Source organism: Acyrthosiphon pisum, chromosome A3 (genome assembly GCF_005508785.2).
Source record: "Acyrthosiphon pisum isolate AL4f chromosome A3, pea_aphid_22Mar2018_4r6ur, whole genome shotgun sequence".
NCBI classification, from domain to species: domain Eukaryota; kingdom Metazoa; phylum Arthropoda; class Insecta; order Hemiptera; family Aphididae; genus Acyrthosiphon; species Acyrthosiphon pisum.
The window spans coordinates 12709807-12731708 of NC_042496.1; the positions used below are offsets into that span (position 1 = coordinate 12709807).

At 28.9% G+C, this 21902-nt stretch overlaps 1 protein-coding gene and 1 pseudogene across 1 annotated transcript; both read left to right on the top strand.

Moving 5' to 3' along the window:
• Window positions 1-10782: 10782 nt before the first annotated feature.
• Window positions 10783-13219, top strand: LOC100159800 (uncharacterized protein). Its single transcript, NM_001161942.2, is given in 4 exon segments — window positions 10783-10888; window positions 11360-11428; window positions 12182-12343; window positions 13007-13219. Coding segments are annotated over 4 exon segments (351 nt in total). The 5' UTR covers window positions 10783-10831; the 3' UTR covers window positions 13070-13219.
• Window positions 13220-15243: 2024 nt separating this feature from the next.
• Window positions 15244-17798, top strand: LOC100164594 (annotated as a pseudogene).
• Window positions 17799-21902: the final 4104 nt, after the last annotated feature.

The following is a 21902-nucleotide window of genomic DNA, read 5'->3' on the forward strand; positions in this document are numbered from 1 at the left end:
ATATTATGATAGTATTACATTAATATTATGGAGAGGAGTTTTGTATAGGCAAATAATTTAGCAAGCACGCGTATAACGACGTTGTGTTCGCGATATTAGAATAGTACGAACATAATATTATTATTATAAATTATAATAAAATGCAACTGTGTGGTGACTATGATATTATTATTAAAAATAATATCCATTAGAGTGGAAAAAATGTCATAAAAAAATAATAAAAGTATATATTTTGATAAATCGAATCAATTTTTTTTACATAAATCGTTGTATTAAAAAATCAATACATTCATCGCTCCACAGCCTCAGCTCAGGATTAAAAAAAATCTAATGGAAAATAATTATAACTGAGGTTCATATGAACAAGCTACAAGCATAATACAATCTTGTATGTAAATATTATTATGAATTTAGAAATTATATTCAAACTTTTCAAACTTTTTTCACGTATACCAATCGTCCACTCTAGTGTAAATCGGATCAATCAAGTACCACCATGAGTAATGACTACAAATTGAATTATCTAACCAAAGTGTCGATACATTTATTCCGAAATGGTAAGGCAGTATATTACTTCATATCTAATCCACGCATCACAGCTTGAGAGCCACTGGCTATTTAGAACATGATAGACAAAATAATAAAATAATTAATCATTGGCTATCGAAAAAAAAATATAAACTTTATTGAATCACACGCATGAATTAAATATTATAATGTACCGTGTACAAAAAAACGAAAAATGTGTAGGACGTAGGTCGAACGATAAAGTTAAAAGCAAGTTAGAAAATACCCACATAGTATAATAATATATGTGAAACAAGTCGAAAATAAGTATAAGTTTTCAATTGCTGTTGTGAAACGAATTCGTATGATATAATTTATTCAACCTTTTCAAGAAAAACACGCAAACTACTATTATAATTATAAGTCTATATCTAATAGCCCTAAATTAATAATTTAATTCCAAGGGAGTTGGGAGGCTCTTTAAGACGGTTTTTCGACCTGAAGTGCTACCGTGAATTCGCTCCAGCGACACGGCATTCGGGCATTATATGATAATATACAGTGACGTTATTACACAAATATTTTTCTTTCTAGTCTAGACATCCCCAATACGGAAATACGGTGGGTAGTTTTGCCTTATAAGCGCATGCAGCTGCCCTAAATAATAATAACATAATAAGAAAAAAAGGTATTTGAACGAAAATTCAAATTCGTTTCGTAAGCCAATATTTACGTCTTCGCGTCGGCCACGAGTGGTTGCAATATTGTTTTTCAATCAATAACGTGTTTTTTTTACCCCCTTGGCCATAACCACCCACTGGGTGAAAACGTAAATTATATTTTTACACGATTACATCGTTATTGTTTCATAGGTACTTGTAAATTTTAAACAATTATTATATTATTTAGGGTTTTTTCTTTTCTATAATATGGTTTAATGCCATTTGTTAAGAGCCCAATATTGACAAGCTTAATGACATTGCAAATAATACACTTCGCACATACACGGTTCTTTTTAAAAAATGTATTTCTTTCTCGATTAGTATAGTAGTTACAATGAACATACTCGTAAAAATTACATTTCAATAATCATATAAATATTATAATAAAAATTAAAAGCACTACGTAGATCATTTTTTTTACTTCAAGATAGCGCAACAAATAAAAATGGCCAAATTGATTTATTCCTTTTTACCATTAACATAATATACAGATACACCTTATAACCAATGATTTTTTCAAAGCACCGTCCAATATTCAATATATTTTTTCTATCAAATGTTGCATGACGTTTTGTACGTTGACGAGTTAAACGCGATAACTATTTTATTAAAAACTAATTTAATTTGTATTAATTTAAACCAGTCAAGAGTTCGTTACTATAATACACATCTCACAAGTGTTATGCACCTTTGACTGTGATTAAGTGTTTTTTTTTTTTTAAATATATGTATAGTATAATATTATATCCTAAACTTGAATATTCTACCAATGACACCAATGGATTAGACTTTCAACGTTTTGCGAGTAATCTATTCGAATTGAATAAAAATGATTTCATATTTAAATCATATTATCTCATTATTTTGGAGAATAACGAGATCAACGTTTTATGTAAAAATTCGATCGGTCCTATTGTTTTTATTTCTAACAATAAATCAACAACAATCAATTTGCATATTATTTGGAAATGCACACATACAATATTTGTTCGCAATCAAGTGAATCAGTCATCACTTCATTAGCCCAGCCGAAAATAATCGACAATATCAATATATTATTTTAATAATGGTTTTTATTTTTCGGGCAATATTTTACCACAACCGAGTTTTTAGTAATCAGTCGTAATTTATTGTACATTATATATATATAATAATATACATAATACATTTTGATGTGACTGCCTTCATATCAACAATTTGAACCGACCGTAATTTTTGAAATCATTAACGCTACTCTGAGTCTATAATCATATTTACTGGTGCTCATTTGTTAGTCGTAAAACAGTAATATTTTATTCTTTCATTTAGTCTATTTCAATTTAAACGTTACAACCAGCGTCCAGCAGTATATAATAACATGTATGTGTAGGTATAGGTTTAATAACTAACTTATTGCAGACCAAACATTGTTTATATACTTTAACGATGCAAACTTCTTCCCAAACGCAAACTCTTCAACTCGTCCGCTCTATACCAAAGTACCAATAGTGTAAAGAAATAAAATATATAAATTCAGAGGAAAATTTAAGTGCCATTTATTTTTATTATTTATTTATTTTTCCGAAGAGAGAGCAATCAAGAAACTCGATCGTGGTATCGTTTTACGTGAATTGTCTATTTGTATGGTCGGAAACATGTATATACACATCCGTGTATAGAAACACATTAAGACGAGAACGTTTCACGATCAACAATTAATGTTTGATAGGACGTGTTCAATATAGTTAGCTCTCCCTCCCAGTACATTTTCCAACGATATTCGTCTTCGTTTACGCGTTCGCGCAGAACGTTTTAAACTCATCTGGAATATAATAATAACAATGTCTGAACAATAATATATATATTGTATTAAAATAATGTTTATCTTGTAAATTAAAAAAAAATCAATCTTCGAAATAATTTGGGTTGTAGTCTTACATCGACAATTAATCGTAAACATATATCTCATCGCTATGTTAAAAGTTTGTTCCGACCAGCAGTGTCCGTGTAATATGTAGACGTTTTATAAATATTTATTTTCGCTGCTGGTGCAGAGAGTTACTTTGCATGAAAGACTCAAACAGTAAAATATAAATAAATGTAATTAGCTTAACCATTTAAATGTGACTCTGGTGAGTGTCTTCCTACAGGATACAAGCATTTTACAGTATTTTTATAATTTTTTATAAATTTACTTATTGTACAAAATCATAGGTTGTAAATATTCAATAAACCCCTTTTTAGTAAAAAGTAAATTTTACAAAAGTCTACGTAGACCATTAATATAGGTAAGTTACGTCAACAAAAAAATAACGATAAAGCAATAACAATACTAACAAAACACATAAGAAATCGGAAAAAGAACATAAAAAGAAACGGTCAAAATGGTCTCGACGATTACTGTCATGCCCGTCACGTGACGAACAACCGCGATTGTCGGACGACTCGTCGTTGGTCCTGCCACCCCTTATTATGATGTACACAGCTTGGAGTCATTCGTCGCTGTCACCGCTTGTTCTCCATCTTGTACTTGCCCGTCCGGATGGTAAAAATGGTGAACGTGAAGACGTGTCGGAGTGCAGTACCAGTAGATTCGTCTTGTCACGGAACAGCTCAGCAGCGGTCTAGTATTGTGTCTGTTTGCTGAGTTGGACTCATTGAATAATGCGCGAAATGGTTTGGGTTCAATGACCGGATGCGCCAGTGGGTCTGTGCACGTCGGTCGCACCCATTTGCCGGCCACTGTTTTGGGACGCAACCGCAGCGTCCACGTTTCTGCGTTCGTCTGCGGCTTGTTCGCTGCAGTGTCGCATAATGAATTCAATCGCCGTCCGAGTTTTAACGGACCTGGACATGAGACCTGGACGTTTTGGACGTGTGGATCTGATCGTCGACGAGTAACGTCAATCCGCACAGGCAGTCTTGCGGGGTCGTGGGCCACTTTCTTCTCAACGGCCGATCAGCCCGCCGCCGAACACACTATCAGCAGCTGCAGCACTGGCCACCGCCGAAAAAATGTATCCGTCGGACCAACATCGGCATGTTAATCTCGGGTGACCGCCGCTATGACCATCATAGCAGAACAGGCTAATCCCGGCATGCGATGAGGTTTGCGCGATAATTAATCTGTTCTGGTACGGGCCGTCGATGTCGCGGAACGCGGTGGCCAGCGACGTCCACTGCGTGGCCGCAGGCACAAACAGGTAACGCCGCGCGTGTGATACTCGGTCCGGGTTACACGCCTACGCGAGTACGTGCCCAGCCGAGTTGGCCCTCTGATCGTCGTGCGGCGGTTGCCCCACGCGTGCACCGTGGCCAGACAGTTTATGGGTTGTCACCGGACGGCGCATCGGTTCGGTCACCGCCGACCACCATCACCGGTGCTGCCCTGTGGCTTCGGTTGGCCACTAACAGGCCAGTTGAGCACGTGACCACCACGATTATTTTAATAAAATTGTTTTTCCAGTTGCGACTGAAACACCGTAATAAAGTTACACTTTAACCAGTTAAATAATTTAAACGTTCGTTGATTTATATTAGGTAGGTACATATTATATAATAATATTATATGTCCATGAATCGGCTTCACGTGTAATGAGACGTTCATCGATTTGGTTTATTTTCCGCGAGTTAATTAATGATATTATTACTTCGCGGTTAATAACACATTTATTAACAATTGATAATTATAAATTTATATAAAAATGAGTCCCTCTATTTCCCTTGGTCACCGCGCCATAACTTGAGAACGTCTTTACTGATTTCTCTGATTTTTTTTCTGTTGTTCTGTTCACTACCTTACCAACCTTACCAACCGTAACCCTTACAATAGCTAATGGCCATAGTTGCAGGGATCTAGACCAATAATAAAATAATAAAAAAAAAAATCTATAATAGTATAATCATCAATATTTAAATATAATATTATTATGTATAATTGTAATTGCTTTAATTAGATAAAATGTTAAATATAGTTTTTAACTATTAGAGTTGGCTGTAGTTAATAAATAAGTGAACTAATGGTGATTTCTATTAACGTTTTCAGAACAAAAATCACTATCAGAAACAATTAAACAAAAACAAGTTGTTTTATTAAAAAAAAAAAAAAAAATGGTTTTATTTTTGATACAACTGTTTTAGACGTAGGCAGGCACCGCACATAGCTGTTAAAACACATGGGCGAAACGCTGCATGTTTCGTTGATCCGTGATTGAAACATGCGGTTTGGCGCTACCAGTCTACTATTGCCTGTTTTGATAAATCCGCGAATTCAACGCGCATGTTTCAACCCCTATGTGTGGCGTAGCCCTTATTATAAAAATATTCACAGTTAATAAGAAAGATAACGTTTTTTTGAAAAAAAAAAGAAACAAAAATTAACGCCTATTGTCGATTTGAAAAAAAAACCGCGCGTAGAACTGTACAACGACTTAATGTACAGGTTGTAGAGCTTACATGTAGATTTTCGGGAGCAAGGACTATAAGACTATGTGAACCAAAAATAATAATGTACATTCAATACTTGAATACTCTAATTATGTATTAATATTATTGAGTAAACTGTGTACTGTGGACAGACCTTGAAACTTACTAGTTACTACTTACTACTACTACTACTAATAATAATAATAATAATAACAATTAATATGTGTACGTCGTACGACACGCATTTTCATTGCATACCTATATGAATAGTGGGCATAGTAACAATAATTTCAAACTTAGCGTATGAGTTCATTGTTCGCACAAACTATTAAGTATAAACTATTATTTACGTGCGTCCAAATCGAATGACTTATGTGAAGAACTTTAACTACATCTTCTACTTCTCAAGTACGGGGCACAGGAATAGAATTCGACAGTAGTCGGACCACATAGTATAGGCAAATGTACTATTTATATATAATATTAAGAGAACGTCGTGCCTGCATGCATTCATTGTATCACTTGTATCCGTTTTGCACACGTATACGATATAACAAATGTTCGTTCATCAGTTTCAATAGTGTGTCCTTAGTTGTGATATTAGAGTGAATTAACCTATTATATACAACTTTTAGGTAAGAACATTATCTGTGTTTTATCGATTGTTTTTTTATGATATTTTAGATGAGTCATGAGTAGGTCAAATATTAATATTTCAAAATGCTCGTAATTTACTTAAAAATTAAAATATTGTAAAAAAACGATTGAGAGAACTTACACAGATAATGTTCTTACCTAAAAGTTTTATAATAAGTTAATTCATTCTAGTATTAGAACTAATAGAACACTATTGAAACTGGTGAATGAAAATTATTATTAAATAGGTACCTCATTGGCCATTAACAGGTAAGGCCTAGTAGACTCATTTTTCACATAATACAATTCATCGAAAATATATGGAAATAAAAAGGAACAGTAGAATTATTATTTTATAAAGAAATATTTTGTACTCATTATTCGAAATGTCACATGTTTGCCTGTTAACGAACCTAAGTTTTTAGTATTAGTCTATATTTTTTGTATGTAGCGGTAAATGTTTTCAATGATTTTATGCTGGAAAATTTATTATATAGGGTGCTGTAGAAGCTTCAATGTTTTTATACCAATATTTAGTCATATAATATACTATATAGTCCACAATTTATTTGATAGTTTTTTAAATGTATTCTACGTCAGCTACATCAAATTTATTACCAAGAGTCGCAGTAGGAGACTGTTGAAACATGTCCATTTGCCTTAGTCCCCCCCCCCCCCGATATTATAATATTATGAATTACAAAAACCCTACATAGAAACACCTGATAAATAATTTTAAAACAAAATTGTGAAAATATAATATATTAGTAAATATCCCAAAAAGTTTTCGGTTTAATCGACGGTGACCATTAAAAAAATGATGGAAAAGTTCGAAAAATAGAATACTAAATATGTGGACAAAAGAAATTTCAAATTAAGAAAAGGGAGATGGATGTGAAATTATTATCCAATGTATCAGAAAAAAATGATTTTTTCATAGATTTATTAACTTTGTTATGGATTAAAATGTTTTAATATTTTAATGTAAATTAACTTAAACAGTAAAATACTATATGGAACCATAGTCGTGTACTCGTGTACCATAGTCATATACGGCCTACTATAGGTGTATGTGTATAATTTAAATTGTTATGAACACATCTTTCTACTAAAAAAGCCAATAACCATATAAATAAAATATGTTGTAGTATATGCCAATCAGATTTATAAACCAATCGGTTTGTGTAATTTTTTTTTAATTTTCACGTTATAAACTATAATACTGCATATAATATTATACATAGTGTGTATTTATTATTTAATAAAAATTACATTATTGTAATATTGTATCAATAAAATAATAATACACAATATCATTAACTTTAGATAATCACGACGAACGCATATTGCGAATCTGGGCGCGTCTTAACGTGCTGCAAAATATATCATTTTGTAAGTAATATTATGTAACCCTATTATGTTACTGGGAGAAGAGCTATTATTATTCTCTTCTCGGCGTAGGTACTGGGTATGTACCTACATGACGTAGAATAAGTAGGTATCCAGTTTTGCTCTTTAGTCTAACACGCGTCGGTTGTGTATGTACCTTTATAATATATATTATACGCTGTATTATTATAATACCCCGGTATAACATTATAAATAACGGGGCCTGCTACTGTAATGTAGGTACAGACGTTTACATCATAATTAGACGAAATTACCCTAGCCAGCGTGATGGGGGATGGTTGAGGGGTTGAGTCTTCTGACTCGGGTTATTATTTTACAGTGTAATGAATCCCCAAAACTTCTTAATTAAACGACCCTCAAAAAGCAACGAGACGGCAGCGGTGGCAACGGAATCCTCAGAGACCTGACTCGGCTCGTTATAACGTTCTTAATCCGAATGATATGGGTGCGCTAATGGAATTCAAAACTGTTGTCGCATCTTTGCGGCCTTTGTTCCGTAGAGGAAATGTCTATAAAATGTGTCCAAATATTTCAACACGCGTTTGCCGGCCGATGACGTCATCACTACCTGAATGGTAGTGTACGGATCTATGGAATTAAGGGGAGTGAGATAATGAACATGTTAAGTGTTTAGCTTTACAATTTAACAATATTATAGTATATTATTTCCATAAAAATAGTTTCCGTATACCAACCTCCGGACCTCCCAGTGGCCCAATTTACGCATAGCCCATATTTTGTATTACTATTACAATTAAACTAGTGTTTATTTCATATTAGCTACTATTAGCTAGATGAAAAAACGAGAATACACGGTGGCCCATCTTGTAGGTATTACCTACATCTATCAGTCTCACCAACGTTGTGTTGACGAGTACCTACCGGTCCCTGGACATTTGAACAACCGTGAAGAGGTTCATCTTTTGTATACTTTCGTGGTATATAATAATAATGAACTATGTGGAAAGAGAGGGAAATAAAATTGCAAAAACCCTTTCCGTAAGCGTTTTACGTCTGTGTACACGCGTCATGTGTATAAAAACACAGTTCGGCTTTTAAACCATAAAACGGCAAAGGGTACGACGTATACAATATATAGTACTGGTGTGTTTAATGACTTTCGCTACTTAGCGATATTCTCCGCATCCACTGCACATATAGAGGAAAACTATACACACACGCCGTCAAATCCAATCGCGTTCGGGTTTTAATTAAAATTTAACAACTCCTAGAGGGAACGGCAAAAACAAACCACAGCAGAACAAAACAAACGTTTTTCGCGACAAAGCCCGTGCAATGATGATTCCGGTCTGCACAGACTTTTGATGCCCGGGTGTACAGTTATGGATGTGATAATGCGGGCCCGAGTCATGATGTATGGGCATATTATATTATGCAGTATGTTATATAGACACGCAAATGTTATATATTAATATTCTTCAACGCGCGCCAAGATCAAAGGCACAATATATATAATAATATCGTAATGCATCACGCTCACCGCTCCTCGACGCCGTTCTTCGTCGGCATGCCAAAAGGTTTTTTCCGGGTCCCGTGTGTTATGGTCTCGTAACCAAGACGACGACCGCGACGGTGGTATGGCGAGCCTTTGCGACGTATAGGCCCATTTAATTCGCCCGTTTTATAGTGTGGCACCACATCGGCGTGTAATTAAATAAGGCATTTTGTATAATAATAAAATAAATAATATACGAATATAGTAATTAATGGTCTTTTGTGGGGGGTGTAGCATTTGCCGATGTTTTAAAAATGCTTCTCGCTCCCGGTCAGTGCGATAAATCTTAAACGGGCTATATATAACGCGTGTTGATTTACCAAAAAAAAAAACACACTTGACCAGAAAATATCATCGTCGAATATCGCCACGTTTACAAGGATAATAATATTTTGTATACGTTTTTTGACTTTGCCGTATTTAAAAATCAATCCGGTAGGTAGGTAATTACTATTGGCAACGTGCTTTAACATTTATTTTTCGTTTTTGATATTTGCGTTTTTTTAAGTACAAACAGATGAAAAATATGAATTGTGATTATTATGCTCATTGTTTTATATGCACGTAAGATACGTAACAATATAATGCAATGGTGAACGCTGGGTTGCAATATTTTTATTTCATTACCCCGGATCATACCTACTTATTTAATAATACATTATCCCGCCCTTGTTCATGATGCCAGTTATAAAATATGTAAAAACTTACGAGTCTTATCGCGTTTGTCTTTATGCGGTCGTGTATACGAATAACTTAGTAGGTATTCGTTATTATAACTGAAAGGTACATATTTGTTCAGAACAATCTGATTATAAAACAGAAGTATAATAATTTGTAAATTTTAATTGATAAATTAGGTCATTGTGTGTTTATAAATATTACAAATGACAATAATTGGTTTTAATATTACATAATGCACTACTATCATAATTCATGAGCATGAGCATATTCTAAAATTAAATTGCTCCTCAATATTTAATGTTGAACAAATTTATATCTGCTGAGATTTAAGTTAATTTTTTTCAACAATATGTCAAGTAATTTAAATTTTTATAGTATGCCAAAAATATGTTTATTAATAATATGAAAATATTAACTCATATTGATTTTTCAATATCGATGTTTTGCTCAAATTGTTTACAGTATTAGATAAGATTAGAAATAAATACTGAAAATATACAGTCTGATAAATTCAAAAAATATAATGTAATATAAAACAATACAATTTGAAATCACTGAACATTTATTTATGTCTATAGTTCTAAAAACAAATCAGTTATACATTTTTATTTTTTACAAGTATTATTTGTACTTACCTAACTATTCTCAACTAACGTACTTACTTTAATATTATGTATGAAATGTTTACATCTAACATTTTTTAAGTTGGGTAATTAAGTATAATGCTATACAAATTCAAATTGTTATCAAACACATTGTTGTTGTAGTGGTTCTACTATTTCAAGCCAATAGCTTCACACTCCCACTAAAAAAGTTTTTTATCTACTGAATAATTATATTACCTACATACTATAACAATATCAACACATAAAGCATATTATTGTGTTTATAGTTTCGGGCCGTTTTAGTAGACAATTCGTATTGTTTAGGCGAAACTTCAAAACCATTAATCGTCATGTCATTTATATTGTGGTTGGCCCTGGTTTTCACTGGATGTCTAGTGAATTTAGAGGTAAATATTTTATAATTATTTACAATTAAATGTATCATCAATATTAAATTAATCCAGTAATTGATTCTTCTGAGCAATGATTATTTTACTATTAATTGTTATATAAACAAACTAAAATAACGTTTTAATGTTTTAATAATACCTAACACAAAATGTGTTTTGAACTTATTAAAAATAAGTACTAAACGTTCAGTATAAACACGATATGAGACACTTTTAGGAATTGCTGAGCTTTATACATAATACAAATTTTATATTTTTATATTTGTTTATAATTTAATATTCTACTTTTATTGTAAGCTTGCACATGAAATCATATTATCTCAATGTGTACCTTACATTCTATAACTATAATATGGTTGCTTATACAATTTAAATAATTTAGCTAGGTAGTAGGTACTTAAAAAACTACATTATACATTATAATATTAAAAATAATGTTTTTTTATAGATTTAATTATATATTTGTAGGCTGTGGAAATTGATGAAAACCATATTCTCACGCCAGAAAATCCTGTGCTAGACAATTCAATCATCGAGGTAAGAAGCGCGATGTCAATGACAAATTATTTTTAAAGATTTTTTTAAAACAAAAAACAAATTCTAGGGGCAGTCGGACAGAGTTGATAACATTTTATTTAACATAATGTTGAAATACTATAATCATAATATACTTCATTAATATTTGAAAAGAAACATTTTCGTGTCAAATTGTTATAGCCTATAGCTTAAAATTGTTTCATTGTCTTAAACACAACACGCTTAATTTAATATACTTTAGTATTATATAGTATATAATATAATATTAATAAACTCATATCTTTTTAAAGGATATTTGGTTTTTCGACTTTTTCAAGTGTGTGTTATTTATAATATTAATGACCAATAAATTATGGATATTTCCTAATGTAATATTAGGTTTCAGGTGACTATATAGTCTTAGTCTATAACATTTGTTTCTAAATTTATATTTTATTAGTTATTAAAATCAACGTGCTTTAAGCTTATTGATTTTATGAGTGAACATTTCATTATTCATAAATGTTCTTAATTATTATAAGATGTTCCTATTGTAGTGATATATAGTACCTGTGCGTTACAATACGTCAACACCGTATTTAATACTATGTTAAAATGCAATTATTTTGATGTTTGATGCTTTAACAAAAACGTACAAACCAGATGTATGATAATATTATATTATAATAATATGTTGATATTTTTTTTCAATTGAAAAAAAAAATACTATTATTTTATCAAATTAATATTTCAAAATAAATGTTGTGACTGTAGGTGCCTAGGTCAGAACCAAAAAAAAAAGCAGGCCAATTTTCAGATATAGAAGCATTGTTTAAATTCATTAATCGTACTAATGAGGAATTCATGAGGAATTCAGCTAGTGGAAATATGGACTACAATTCGTACTTGGATACTTTACGATATGCGTTCATTGAAGTAAAGTAAAATTTTTGTACCATAAATCATATATGTGCAGTGTTGTCATGTATTTGAATATAAGTATTCCAATGATTTCGTTTAAATATTAAATACTTTTTCAGCACCAAATATTCTTAGTGGTATTTGAAATAGAATATACTGTAATTTCATCGAGAATACTTTTGGTTTTTTTTTGTCAATATTAATTGTTCAGAAATATTATAATTTATTCTTAAACCATTATCCAAGTAAATATTATTATTATACTTCAGCCGAATATGCAATGTTGTGATAAAAATATACAAAAATATGACTGACGACAACTTAACATACCTTTATCGTGTTTTGAAGTATAATGAACAATTATTTAATAAATAAATTCCTCGATATAAAGTATTATAAAGTACGTAATTTACCATAGATTAATATAAATAGGTATATAAATAGGCATTAACAAATACATTTTTTTATCAATTTACTATTTTTAAATATTGTTAAATTAAACCTACAAATTAAAAGCCAAAAGTATTTAAAAATAAAAAAGGCATTTAAAATATTTTTTAAAGTATTTTAGTAGTATTTGAAATATTTTTTTAAAAGTAGCTTTTACAACACTGTAACAATGTGTAACATAAAAATTAATCTAATGAGATTTTTTTTTTGTTTTATATTTTGTTTTAGTATAAAAAGGCAAATATGGTCGAAACCACCACTGAGCACAACTTTGTTAGTTATGGATGGTAAATCAACCGAAAATTGTCATTAATAAGACGTGTATGTTAATTTTTGTTTTGATATTTTACAATGTTATTAATTGTAAAATATATTTTGAAAAAAATTATCATCCTTTGATTTTCTATTGAAGAAATAATAAAAGTAGTAATTTAGAAAAAACAGAGTCCTAAGTAGTTTTTATTATTTATCAAAAATACCTACTATATTATTGATTTTGATGATCAATTCTTATTTTCTTATACTATTTTTATTTTAACATTTAAAGATTTAACAATTTCAGGTTCCAAATAGTAAATGTGTTAAATATGTGTTCACACTTTCACAGTTCATAAATAAAATACTTATATCAATAATAAATATTTAACTATCTAAATAAGGTAAGTATTGAAAACAAAGATGTGTTAATTTATAAAATCATATAATCTAGTTCATTTATGTTCATAAATCATATGAAAACAAAAATTAAATAATTCTCTATCATGGTTTAGCATTAATAAATGGTAGGTACCATTATAACAGGTATTTAAATATTTTTATTACAGGTGTTTTTACGTTTTACCTAAGTTTGTACACTATAATATTATAATGGTAATTTGGAAAATTATAGTACCTATGAAAAACATTTTAACTCAATATTTTTACAATGACCTATATCATTATTAACTCGGTTAATTATTAAGCCTTGTTATATTTTTTTTTTTTATAATCTACATGATATAAATAATTAAAGCAGTTTCTATTGTATTTAAATAAATTATCGTGTACTTAAAATGGTAATGATTTTGATACATATTTTTATTTTTAATTAATTTAAAGAAGTATATCCTTGCAGTATACATAGTAGAACTAATATTTTGCAAGTTATCACAGTTTATTCACAATGCACATATTAAGGTGTTGTCAAGATAAGGTAGGTATAAATGAACTAAAAATTAAAATAAGTCTATTCTAATAATTAGAATTATTATTATTATTATGTTATATTCGGAGCTCCTTATGTTTGTTATTAATTTAAATTATGAAGTTATATTTTTTACGTACGTGTTAATTTCAATTTTACTTATGTAAAACTATCTAAATTCAGTTACGTAAATTTTTCAAAAATACGTTTCTAATGTTTCTATATCCCATGGTATGATACTTCGAAATTTTTACCAATATCACCATCGTTACAAATGTATCTAAAATCAACTATTAAATTACTGTTATTGCTAACTATTGTGATTAGAAAATGACTTTAAAATAAGGTATACAAAAATAGGTTACCTATTTTTAACTTGCTATATTATTAACTGTACTCATCAAGTTAAAAAAATAGTTTAACTTTCCCAGTCGTAGCGGTACTGTTTGTTTTAAATTACATGCATTCATTCTTAGAATAAAATATTACCATAAATTAATGTAGGTACAACATAAAATATATTTTAAAGCTGTCATGATTATAATTCAAACTTAGATTGCTATAGAGACTAGTTATAGTAGGACAGCAGGTAGTAGTTGCTGATTATTGTAATTTGTTAGTAGTTATTAGTTACCTAATTAACATTTTTTATGTACAAATAAGTCTTATTTCAATTATTTATTTATATCGAAGATATTAATTAATATCCAATCTAATTAATTATAATTTATAATCAGATGAATTAACTATGCTTAAATATTACCTACCTACTTGATCCACATTTGAAATTAATGATAATATAATTAGTGGGAAATTCGTAGTATAGTAATTTTGTTAACGATCTTGCAACTAATATTTAAAGTGTACACAACAAATCCTTAATAAGGCTTTTCGTAATAATTAATCCAATCAAAAATATGTTAGGTACAAGGATTATATAGGAATGAAATTATAATGATTTTTAAATATTACGTCCATTTTATATTTGAATGTAATTTAAATGCGAATAGTGTATCGTATAATAAAAACAGTGGCTACATTTTTAATGATCAAAATATTTACACGACAAATTTTCATTTCCAAAAAATATGGATTTAACATTATTGAATTACAAATAGTTAATATTACTTTATACTTAAAAAAAAAAAAATCGTGGTTTATTATAGATTCGATTACATTCACGAAAATTCTTGAGATAGGTACTAAAATTTGAGATTTTAAATTCATAGAAATTAAGCAAAATCGCATTTAATTAATTGATATTAAAAAAATAAAAATGAAATAAATAATTAATATAACGTGACCGAGTAAAGAGTAAACACTATTTTTGAATTTTACTTTTTATCGTTACCGATTACCGTGTGCTAATTACTAAATCTGATTCCTTGCGCATTTGGAGAATACCCAGGTACGTGTTATGTATTTATGCCTTTTACTTTTTACACCGATTTACAAACGCCAAAATCATGTTAGATCAAAATCTAATCATTACAACGATTATAGTTTAATAATTGCAATTCATTGTCAACGGGCAATACATTTCCAACAGTAAATGTATAGCTAAATATCATGACGTCATAATAATTATGTAAAGTACCTACGCTACAGCATATAGCTAACACAGTGCGTGCTGTAGTTTGGACAATGCGCACCAGAAAGGGGTTGAGAGCCACTTTGAGAACGCATGATGTAAAATCTGTGAAATATACGAGTATTATGTGTATTACGGTGTTTTGTACGATATTTATTATGTGAACACGAGCGGACAACCGTCCGTTACAAAACCAGAAACAAAATAACAGTACCCAGTAAAAAAAAAAGGTATATAAAAAATAAATACAAATACATATAGGTACACCTATATTATACAAGTTTAGTCTTCAGTCTGTTTTAGTGAACTGTACACATTGGTCAAAGCAGATCGTTTCTAACCGTCATGGAGTCCGTACTGTGGTTAGCCTTGATTTCAGCTGGGTGTCTGTGTCTGGCTAGTGTCACGGTAAATATAATAATATGTTAAACTTAGTTATTTATTTAATAAACCTAATATTATAATATACCTAATTAATTAATTATACATTCATTTGAGGAATTTTGTTTACTAAACAACGAACATATTATTTCATACAGCATTATATAATAGTTTCTGTTAATTGTGTAAATGATATTTTGTATAACTCTGTAAAGTAAAGAATAATGATCCTCTATCATAGTTTAATATTTGTTTTTGTTGAAAAAAGTGTTAAAACAATATTTTTTTAACTGTATCGGGAATCACATACCGTATAAGTTGGTATACTCTAAATTATTTAAAACACGTTTTAAGAATACTGTAATGTAGGTAATTTTAAACACAAAAATGTTTAGATATTTACTGTTATTGTGTCACGACATATTATTTAACAATAGCCGTTCAAAAATATCAGCCATCTTCATTTAAACATCTGTTAAATTTAAAATAAATTAATAAAACATATTTTAATATTGAAACGTATCAAAGAAAGTTTTAGACAAAAAATATCTACGCAATATTATTATACTTCAACAGGGAGGTATGATATTAGTTTTAAATTACATTTGTTTGTCTTGAGTGTTTATTATTTTTAATTCTACCATTGTTTATATTATACATTTTTAGAACCATAATATTATTTTATTATAACGCAGAGCACGTTTTTTTTTTGTATCTTTAAATTACCTATATACCTAGGTTCATAAATAATCATTATAATATGATTTTACGACTAAATGTTTCAATGTTCATACATTTATTTACTAACCCTGCATATACTGCATGCACATACGAGATATAATATAACACTATAATATGCCCGAATGCCCGATATGGACACTGATCCGTAATTTCATATATATAAAAAAATTTTAGCACTGAACAGATCAGGTAATCAACAATAATTGGTGTACTGTGTAAATGTAGGTAGATACACATAGGTAAAATGCTTATCATTATATTTTTTGAAGAGAAAAAAAAATAGAATCGTTAATGAGTATTAATATTAATTCGAGTAATTATTTGACACAGACTGGTCCAGTTTCTAGGAAAAACACATTTGTAGAACTAGATTCAGAGCTATTGGAACGCATTGAACTGACCACTGAGGAAATAGCAAGAAATTCTACAAGAGAATTCGTAGACCACGAAATTCAAGCCATGATTGATTTGTTCGTTGGAAATTTAAACATCACGATCGTCGACGTATGAAGACTTATGTGCAGTACAACTGCGGTGTAAACATTGTTTTTTTATCTAAATTTAGTCATCTGCAATTGTTTGTTTTTTTTGTAGTTACAGCAATATTCCGACTTCCGAAATAGTTCCAATTTTGATGATACACGAATGAAAGAATTTCAAAAAAAAGGATTGATAATGTACGAGAATACTGCAATTACCATAGATTACGTTGTATATAAAATCGGTGTTCTAACGAAGTCAATCGAAGAACTTGAACAGCTCGAAAAATATATAATCGATGAGGAAAAAGTATATATTTCTACCTAAACACAATATTATGTTTCATTGGTGTTTTACTTAAACAATCCTGTAACTATATAATATTTGTTTTTATTTAGAGATTAAAAGATCTTTCTAATAATTCACTACAAAAAAAAACAAAATCGGTTTTGGAAAAAATACAAACGACTAAGAGATTTATCGGTAATCACGTGGACCATTTAAAAGAAGTCAACGACATATTAAAAGGTCTTGGTGAAAAACTGATGACAACATTAAAAGTTTCCAACATTCAAACTAATACTGATTAGTTTACAATAATCAAAAAGAACATCACGTAATGTGTTGAACATAAACTTCATATATCTACATTTAATTATATTTTTTTAACTGCATTAAGTTATTATAATAAGAGATATCAATAATATCAATTTAAATATTTTTACTGTATTTTTAGTAATGATACAATATTTTAAATTTTAAAATTTGTTAAAAAATAACTTCTTATTTCATTAAATTTCATGATTTTAATAAATTCTTGCGGACACAAGACTGCAAAACAATTTTAATATCATTAAATATTTTTTATTTTAAATCAATATTTATATAAACAAATAATTAAACATACCTATGGTGTATAACTTAGTAATATATTATTTTAGATAGGTATAGATAATATTATAATAGTAAAATATCGTTATTATGAATTCATAACTTTTGTTCTAATCAAAATTTAAAAAAAAAAAAATGTTTTATTATTTATAAACACTTGCGCTATAAATACAGTATACAATTGTTTATGTTTTATTTTTTAATACTAAATCTAAAAATGTTTAAATTTCATTAACTGTTTTTGGAAAAACACAAACTAGCCAATTTGTAAATCTTATTTTTAGAAATATATTGATGGTCAAAATATTTGTGTAAGTCAAATAGTAGTTTAAATTTTACAATTTTTTTTTAAGTAAATGAATTTTAAACGTAATAACTTTTCAAATTATTCTTTTGGAAATTTTTAGACATAAGTTAATCTTAAATTGTTTATTATAAAAATAATGATGTCTATAATTTTCTTCATACGTTTAACTAAGATAAAATTTTCATTTGTCAGGTTTTTCTGTTATACCCTGTATGTGTATATGTATAGCTTTTAAGTTACTTTAAAGGTAACAAATTGTAAGTTATTACCTACAGACAATTTAGATCATTATGCATAATATGTATGAATCATGTAATTTAAATTTTAAATTTTAAACATTACAGTTATATTATATTGAACAACATAATATGATAATAATCCATTTACTTTTTATATTTTAACTTTTCTCTAACATTATATTTTTATTATTATTATCAGAGATTTTGATGTATTTTTGGATTTTTTTTTTTAAGTTTTATACAATGCTATCCAAGCTAAAAATTTGGTTCATTATACAACGATTTAGAATATTTATTTTAGACTGTAAGCGGAGCGATGAATGTATTGATTTTACAATGATCATCGATGTGTGAATTTTTTTTGTGTGTCTATGTTTACGATGGGTAGTCAAACTAATGTTTTGATTTCCAACTTTAGTATCTTTTCCAATGGGAAAGTTATTTTAGTTGGACAAAATTTAAAATACCCATTAATATTCAAAAGCGCCGGAAAAATCAAATAACAATTAAGGAAAAAAAGGAATTTACCCGCAAAAATAGTAACCGTGAAAATAAATTTTGATGTAAATCTAAAACAAAATTACTGTAGATACATGTAATTTTCACTGAATGTTTATATTAGCATTTTCATAACACCATACTCGAGTTAGCTATTCATATAGGCATATGCAATTTTTGATTATTATTTTTTAATTTTTTAATTAATATCGATAAAAATGTGTTCACTCTGTCAAAAAACTTGAAAATGTAATACAAGATTCTTCATAAGTTTGTGTCTAACTTTGTCAAAAAAAATATGTCTACCGAAAAGTCAAATTTAATTTTTATGAGCGTATCCATATAGACGCGTTTATATCCATTAAAATTTATATTTTACCATATCGTAAATAGCGATTACTGCTATCACCGTGGTACAGATGGCCACGTGTTTTCCATCTACATTAGGTATGTATTATTTATTTATATTATGTATAATAAAATGAATACCAAAACTTCGTGGACATTGAACATATTATAATAGAGACGTCATTATGCGTAGTAACTCTTAACTACTATATATTTACTACTTATATTGTTTAATTCCGTACTACTTAAATACTAATATACTATGATAGGTCAATAAAAAAACTAGTTTAATTGCTTAAGAGTTATGGAAATTGACTATAATTTTATTTGCATAATCAACATAAATTATTACTATTTTTCAAATTGGTTCAAGAAACATGGTTTATTATTTTCAATTTAAAAGTGATTCTAGTTGGTCAAAATTTAAAATTCCTAGTAATATTCAAAGGCACCAGGGAAAAAAAACAATTTAAGGAAAACGGGAATTATAGGTACGGTATTATTATGGTAATCAACAAAATGGTTTTTGGTGCAAATAAAAAAGAATTGCTGTAGATACATAATTTTTTCACTGAATGTTTATATTAGCGTTTTCTAAATATCATAACATTTTAAAAATATTTTGAATTATGTTGAGCTATTTATAAGCATATGAATTTGTCGATTATTATTGGTTTTTGTTTAATTAATGTCGATAAATAAAATGTTCGCTTGGTCAAAAAACTTGAAAATGTAATACAAGATTCCTCATAAGTTTTCGTTAGCGGAAATTTAAAAAAAAAGTTTATCGTAAATCCACAATAATGTTAGAAGGTTAGAATTTGTTTGAAGTTATTAATAAATCGAAGTAGAAGATATAATCCATTTTCCTCAATGTTATATTTTTAAAGCGAATTATTAGAATTAATATCTAATAAACTATATTGTGCAAAAAAAGCAATATTAGGTAAAAATATCCATCAAAAATTATATTTTAGTATTTTATTATAATATTGTTAATAGAGACCACTGCTATCATCGTGGTACAGATGGTCACGTGCTTCCCATCATCGTTAGGTATGTATTACGACGTATTTATGTTTATAATAAAATGAGTACCTAAAATTCGTAATAATAACATTGAACATTATATTTGAGACTTCATTATGTGAACTAATTAATAACTACTATACATTTTACACTTATCTTATATTATTTAACTAGCCGATCCTGCGCACTTTGTTGCCAGTAAAAAATTACCACTCTTAGACAAATTGTGACTTTTCAACTCCTTTTGGGTGTAACTCGTTGCAGTAAGTGCAACTCAGACATCTTGGTAGGCAATCCGAATATGTCAGATCGCGGAAAATCTGCGACACCATATCAAGTAGGCAACGACACGCCGATGAGCGGCTATAAGTGCAACTCAGCCACATTTGTAGGCAATGTGCTAAAATTCGATTTGGTGCATGCTTGTACCTGATCTGCCCGATAACCAATGGAAACCAATAAAATAATAATTACTAATTTCTACTAATTATTTCTCTTATAACCAATAGCAACCATTTATAAACAAAAATGTTCATCGTAAATCTCAAAATTCCTGTCTGAGCACCTCCTCGGGTTGGACCTACCGGGTCCAATTGTGAATCTAAACCTTCCTCTTGAACCACTCTATCAATTAAAAAACCACATCAAAATCCGTTGCGTAGTTTTAAAGATCTAAGCATACAGACAGACAGCGGTACTTTGTTTTATACTATGCGTAGATTATTATTAAAATAAATTTTTTATTTTTTTAATGTTATAGTGCTATAATGGCTCAGTCACCAAATCAAAATTTACCGACGGTTAATATGAAGAAAAAACTAGTTTAAATACTTAAGAATTATCTTTGAAAATTTACTATATTTTTATTTGCATAATCAACATAAATTATTCTTATTTTTGAAATTGGTTCAAGAAACATGGTTTATTATTTTTAATTTGTATTTAAGAAGTTTAAACATTCCATTACGAAATTTTTTGTTCGTGAACTTGAACTATGATTCCTTAATGTAGTTTTTGACTAATTTGTTTACAACCAGACATTTGTTTCTATATCATGAATTTTTTGCCAAGAATTGCGATAGGAAGAAATTTAATCTCTATGAAACTTTGGTATTTTATTATATTCTTAACATTTTTTAATATGATATAAATAACAATATTATATTAAAGTTCAGTCAGCATAATTAATGAATACTCATGAAGGTACTAGGTATGTACAAAGAATATTCATATGATTAATAATATCAAAACATTTTATTTTATTTGCATTTTAACCTACTCAAATCAATTGTTTCTTATCCAATTAAAATAATAATGAACACTTTAATCAAATAATATAACTATTGCATTATTTTTGTTATTTAAGTGATAAATAAAGGGAAAATACCTACTAAATACTAAATAGTATAAATATTGATTTCATGTAGCATACAACC